This window comes from Ichthyophthirius multifiliis, assembly GCF_000220395.1.
Source record: "Ichthyophthirius multifiliis unplaced genomic scaffold scaff_1120509250196, whole genome shotgun sequence".
NCBI classification, from domain to species: domain Eukaryota; phylum Ciliophora; class Oligohymenophorea; order Hymenostomatida; genus Ichthyophthirius; species Ichthyophthirius multifiliis.
Genome location: NW_004086983.1, coordinates 2,350 through 9,204, shown reverse-complemented (window position 1 = coordinate 9,204; position 6,855 = coordinate 2,350). Strand labels below are relative to the sequence as shown.

The window sequence follows — 6,855 nt, the reverse complement described above, 5'->3', positions numbered from 1 at the left end:
TTTTTTTAGAAAATTCTAGACATTTTAATTCACTAAAAAGTGCTAAATCTGCCAGTTTTTTGCAACTATTTTACACCATTATTTCCTCATATTAATTATTATATGAATCTTAGTGAATTTTTATATTTTTAGAATGCTCTTTTTATATTTCATTATATAAATTGTATGTTTTTTCGACAAATGTATTTAAAAAAAGACTCTAATATGATGTATCGGATAAAAAAGTAGGATCTATGGCAGTTTATTTGATTACATTGGATGTAAAAATGAGAAAAGGTTCCAGATTATTAGTTACATTGAATTCTTGTATTATTTGATTCAAATATTTTAGATTTTATGTGGAAATATAAAACGAGAATGCGAAATAAGACTGGAATATGAACAACGTAAGGAAAAATGGGAAGAAAAATTTAGTTTTATTTTAAATGTTTATTTGGAGATTTTTTCGTTTTTTTTTTTTGGTTTGGCTATTAATGATTAATCTTCATCTTCTTCTTCATTTTTTATATTATCTTCCGAAACATCATCATCATCTTCAGTGTTTTGGATAGAAATTAGAAAGATTTCGCATTTATAGTATTGTTTACGGACTTTTTATATAGGAATTTCAAGAAAAAGGGATAAAATTTGTCTCTAAGAGTGGTTTATGAGGATATAAAAAGGCAAAATAGACAATATGGAGCATAAGACAAAAGAAATGGATGTTATTAGTAATTTAATGAATACATCGTTTTTCTCAGAAGTCCATTTTTGGAGTTCTTTTAGGAAAAAATCAAAAAGCGTGAATTATTTTATTGAAAATTCATTAAGAATATTTTTAAGTAAGAAAAAAAAATCTGAATTATTATATTAATATTATTTACTATTTTATTCTTTGACTTAATTGATTTTACTTAAAATTAATTAATTAGCCTACTAGAGTTCAAAAAGTCTATTTGCATATGTATTTGGAGGCTCAAAAAACACCATTGTGATATTTTCATGTAAATAATTTTAAGGACTTTTTAAAATTATATAGTCATTTACTTATTTTAATTCATCAAAAGTCTAGTTTAATTCTTCTTTTAAAATCTCGAATGTTTTACCTAAATTTATTGCTTTTTATTCTAATATATATATTTGCATTATTTTATCGGCTACATGTTACATATTTGCATTTAAATTTGATTAATATTCGATTATATGGACTAAATTATCTACTTAGGATAATTGTTAGTCTGTAATAAAATGATTTAAAGTGGAGTATGATAATATTAATATTATAAATATAAAAACACAGATTTTATAGTAGTTTAAGACATATGATTCTAAAAAACCACTTTCTTGAATGAATTTGGAAAAAGCTTTACGCTTTTTGAATATGTTAGAAATATCGTTTTCTTGTTTTTAAGTTTACTGTTGTTAGTTTATATTACTTTTTTTATGAGTTTCTTAGTTTTATTCTTTTTTGAGATCATTTTCTTAGTTTTATTCATTTATTTCGTTTAGGTCTTGCTCGATTTCTTCTTCTTCTTTATAAAAGTCCTCAACGTCATGTAGTTTTTAACCTAATAATCTTAAGGTTTTAATGTTTTGGCTGTAGTTTATTGGTTAACTATATTAAGTTGATTTTTTAGAAACTTGTATTATTTCATCGAAAAGTTCTTCTTTTTTGGATATATTGGCGTTTGTGGAGTTAATATTATAATTAGAAAGCAAAATACAATTTTAGTTTATAGAGAAATTAGATATTTCTTTACTTTTACCCAATAGATTCGAATCATTAGATACTAATAATTATGGATTTCCAAAAACAAATTATCCTTTATATGAATTACTATCTAAACAAAAAATTAAATTCAAATAATATTATTATTATTATTATTATTATTATTATTATTATTATTATTACTATTATTATTTTTAATATTTTATATAATATGAACTATTTTATTATTTTTTTGTATTTTATTAATTTTATATTTATGAATCATTATTTGTTTAATCATTTATTTTTTCTATTCTAATTAAATATCCAGACAATCCTATATTTTTGAATTCTATTTCTATTTAACTAATTTTAGCTAAAAACTATCCATTTATTTTTTAGAAATCTTTCACATTTGTAATAAATCCATTTTTATCCATTATCTATTTTTTATTTTCCCAATATACACTTATTAAGTCTGTAATAAGATAATCATTCTATGTTATTTTTTTTTAATCTAATCCTAAAATATTTATACATTAACTGCTTAATTCTTGAATTGTTCCTTCTTTGTTTATTAATATGCTACATTATTCTTTTAAATTTTTAAATAATCGAAAATTACCTATAAATTAAAGTCCATGAATTATAGAAGGCTAATGTTTTACTAAGGCATTTATAGGGACTATATAACCTTGTTTTGTTTTTAAAGGTACAAGCACTTCAGTATTCAAAATTCGATTTTCTAATGTAGATAAGTAGTTTTGAACGAATTAATTATGATTTTTTCCGTATAATTCAGGCATTAACATATTTACATTTTTGCTTATCATATCTAATTTATTATAACCAGAAAGGGCTACAATAGCTAAATTAACATTTGTTATATGACATAAAGAGTCATCTTCAGCACTAATAATAATAGATGGTCTAGAATCTTTATATAAATAAAAATATAAAAAAATATATATATAAAAGTAAATATAAATATATATATTTATAATATTAATATTTATTAAAATAATTACCTGATGACAAATCTTAATTACTACTTAATTTATTTTATTAGCTTTTTGAATTTGCATCAATTAATTTATTTATGATATTTAAGGAACCCTCATTATCATTTAGAACTTCAGAAAGGAATTTAGAATAGATTCTCATTAAAGAAGGTATATATGCATTTATTTTCATTAATTTATTCCAATTTATTTCCACATTATTGTTGCATGTAGATATTTAAAAACCTAAGTCACTTAATTTTTCTAGGTCAGGTACATCTTCACTTAATTAAGACCAGAATTCTAAATGTAGTGAAGTGCTTTTTTCAATAAAATTTTTACAGTATTTTTCGTGATTTTAAATTGTTATTTCATTCAACATATCAGTTGCATTTGTTTAATCAATTTATTTAGTTCCTGTATTATTATTATTATTATTTTTCTCAAATATTTCGTTCTCAATAATTTTTTTATATCGAAAAACTATAAATTCTTAATCAAAAACAGGATTTTCGTTCTATGCATTTATCAATTCCTGTAAAGCTTATTATGGACTTCTCATAATATCAACTAAATAAATTGAGTACATTATTCTTAGTTTTGTATTATTGGGAAATTTCTATAGAGCTAAATAGTACATAGTCTATATTACTTAATATAATATTATGAGATTTTCCGAAACTTTTTCTTTTCGCAAAGCTAAAGAGAATTTCGTTGTTTTTGAAAATTTTCGTTTCGAAGGACATTCTGGCTTATTACAATAGATTCTATGGTGATTCAAAAAACCATCTAGCATTATTTAGGCATGTTTACTTTGGTTATATTAGCAAACTAGATTTGTTATATATTAGATTTATTATAAAGGTTCTTATAGTATTTCATAAGAATTAGAATTTATTAATAAAATATCATATCTAGAATCTGTTTTATTTAAAACTAAAAAATAAATAAAAGGGATACATATAATCCAAATTAAACCACAGTCATCAAAATGATTTTTTTCGGTTATTTTTCCAAGTAGAAGCATTATACTAGTCCATAAATTAATAGAGTGTAGAATTGTAAAAAGCTTAGAAATTATAATGTTTTTATGGTTTAAACTAAAAACATTTATTTCGAAAAGGAAAAACCCTCCAATAAACATCATTAATATAAAAATGAGGTCATAACCTTTCTCTACTAGAAAAATAAAAGCTATTTATAATATTAGTTTATATGTAAATAATAAAAAATCATTGCGGCCGGTATTTTTGGAATTACAATCGGAAGTATTTATTCGACTGCCGTAAAAAATTAAGATCATTATTCCGGTATATAATGATAATATTAAAGCACATAATATGCCTAGAAATAAATCAGCTGTTTTTTGACTACCGTAGCATTCGGAAGATTCGAAAATATAATGTATTTATTTATTATTTTGGTCTGTTTTACAGTTAAATGGACTAAGAAATAACTAAAGGAATGGTAAATATAAAATTGTGGTTATAAATTCAGTAAAAATTCTTAAATAATATATTGGGTAGTAAAGAAAATTTATAGAACCTTTTGTTGTTACACATATATATATCAATAATAACATACTGAATAAAAATATACTTATTACTAAGTAAAATATTATTTAATATTATTAATATGTTATATTTTTTGTGTTTAAAAAATTCTAATAAATCATTGTAAATCCTAAAAAACGTTAAATTAATTAATATTAATTGTTTTTCCATGAGTCTTTGAATATATCGTTAAATTAAAAATTCAAAAGCTAAAATGTTTCAATTTGAATAAATAAAATACGCCAATAAATGTTTAGTCGATCACCATTTAATAAATTAAAAGTTAGATTAAATATACTACTTTTTATATCTTTTATTAGTTTTTGAAAAAAATGGTAGGTTTCTTATTGGTTTTAGTTGTCTTAGTCTTATTCGAAATTTTCATCTTCCTATTGTTTTATCATTTTTGGATGTTATTTTATATTCTTTTTTATTTTATAAAAAAATTTAATATTTTTAAACTTTAAAATTAAAAAATTATGTTTATAAAAATTATATATTTTTTGTTTAAAAAAACAAAGAAAATTGATTTTTTTTTTATCTTATTTTTATTATTAAATAATATTGATAAAATAGTGAAAAAAATAAAATGAATATTAATATGCAATATATAATTTTACATTTTTTTTTATAAAATAAAATATTTTAAATTTTCTACATTTAGAAAATAATATATAATAATTTTTAAATTCATAAAAATAAATATATTTTTTTCTTTTTACTCATAAAATTATTATTAATTTTTTCATTTATATACATAATAATTTGAAGAATAATAATTTAATGAAAAAAATCTCAAAAGAATAATCATATTATTCAACCGATTAAACTAATTAAATAGAATTAGGTTCAAATGTGCATTAAAACATTAAAATAGATCCTTAAAACGATCGTTTTCCATTTTGTATTGTATGGACAACTTTGCCATTTATTTCTTGGTTTTTACCTTTTATCGGACATACAGGAATAGCAACGTAAAAAAATAAATAAAAAAAATATATTTTATTGTTTTCTCATATATAATAAAATAATAGTACAGATGGAATCATACATGATTTTTCAGGACCTTATACTATATCGATTGACTAATTTGCATTTGGATAACCATTAAAGTTTTTTTTTATATTAAATTTTATAATAAAAAAAACAAAAAAAACTTATAATTCTTAGATATGTTAAATTAGATGCAAAATAATACTAAATTAATGAAAATGTGTATAATGATGGAATAATGAAAGGAGATAAATAATATTCATAAATGATGGTAAAATGAATAATATTAAATTATTATTTTTTTATTCATTTTTTTTTTAATAAATAAAGCATAATCTTTTTACGTAAAAAAAAAAAATATATTATTGAAAGAAATATATTATTGAAATTATAATATATTAAAGAAATAATTGTCATAGTCATGTAGCAGATTGTTTAAATTATATGTAATATAAAGGAAAAACTAATTGGAATATGATTTATGTATGGGCATTATGTATTTTTTGCAGTAGGTATGTTAGGTAAATAAAATTAAAGGAATAATATACTTTATTTATAATTTTTATAAAATTATGCTATTTTTTTTTTTAGATTATATTTAATTTGTAAAAAAATATTAATCTTTTATTTTTAATTATAGTTGGAGAAGCATAGTTAGAATATATCTTCCTTTCATAATTATTGTTTAAATTATACTTTTAGTTAAATATATATAATGATTATTCACTAGTAATACGATAAATATTATAGAATATATATATTTATTATGATTAGATAAATAAAATATTATATATATATATATATATATATATTTTTTTTTTTTTTTGTTATTAATATTTTTTGTTTGATTATATATATTATTAAATATATTATTAATAAATTTTATTTCAAAATTAATATATATTTACAATAAATAAATTATTATTAAAAATATATATCTTTTTAAGGTAAAACTTTATTATATTATTTTTAAATATAAATATTTATTAATTTAATTATATTTTATTATTTTCTCTATTTTTAAATTATATAAATTAAAATAAATATATATATGTTAATAAATATATCTACTAATAAATAGTTTTAATATTTTAATAAATATTTTTTTATAAAAGAAATTTATATAACAAAATTTTATAAATTTAAAATTCTATTTAAATTTATTAAAATAATTTAATTTTAATTATATTATAAAATATATAATAATTTATTAAAATGACTTTTATCTTTTTGTAAAAAAATACTAAAGAATTATAAATTTTTTATTAATTTAATTTATTTTATATTATTTATTTATATCTTTTATCCATATTTCTAACTATTTGTCAAAAATTTAATTAATAATTTATAATGATTTTATGATGCATTCGTTTTTTATTTTTTCTATATGTTTTATTTTTATATAATTAAATTTAATTATTTTTAAATTCTGTATAAAAAAATAATTTTCTATATATTAATATTATTGAATACAAAAATATATAAAGTCAAAAATTATTTTCTTATTTTTTATTTTTAAAAATATCTTAATTATTTTATAATTATAGTTTTTATAATCAATTATATGAAGTTCAATTATTTATTAACTCTTTTTTTATTAAAATGAATAGTAATTATTAAT

General features: G+C 18.5%; 1 protein-coding gene across 1 annotated transcript, besides 8 other annotated features; it reads right to left on the bottom strand. All coding sequences in view use genetic code 6, as the record gives it.

Moving 5' to 3' along the window:
* Window positions 1–318: 318 nt before the first annotated feature.
* Window positions 319–4,645, bottom strand: IMG5_055560 (PAS domain S-box family protein; the record flags this gene model as incomplete). Its single annotated transcript, XM_004037284.1, has 2 exons — window positions 319–2,624; window positions 2,716–4,645. The coding sequence occupies 2 exons, from the start codon at window positions 4,643–4,645 to the stop codon at window positions 319–321; spliced, it is 4,236 nt and encodes a 1,411-aa protein (XP_004037332.1).
* Window positions 1,847–1,914: a microsatellite.
* Window positions 2,628–2,664: a microsatellite.
* Window positions 2,631–2,679: a microsatellite.
* Window positions 2,641–2,679: a microsatellite.
* Window positions 4,646–5,589: 944 nt separating the features above from the next.
* Window positions 5,590–5,622: a microsatellite.
* Window positions 5,590–5,635: a microsatellite.
* Window positions 5,636–6,017: 382 nt separating this feature from the next.
* Window positions 6,018–6,046: a microsatellite.
* A 445-nt stretch (window positions 6,047–6,491) lies between these two features.
* Window positions 6,492–6,531: a microsatellite.
* Between the last annotated feature and the right edge of the window lie 324 nt (window positions 6,532–6,855).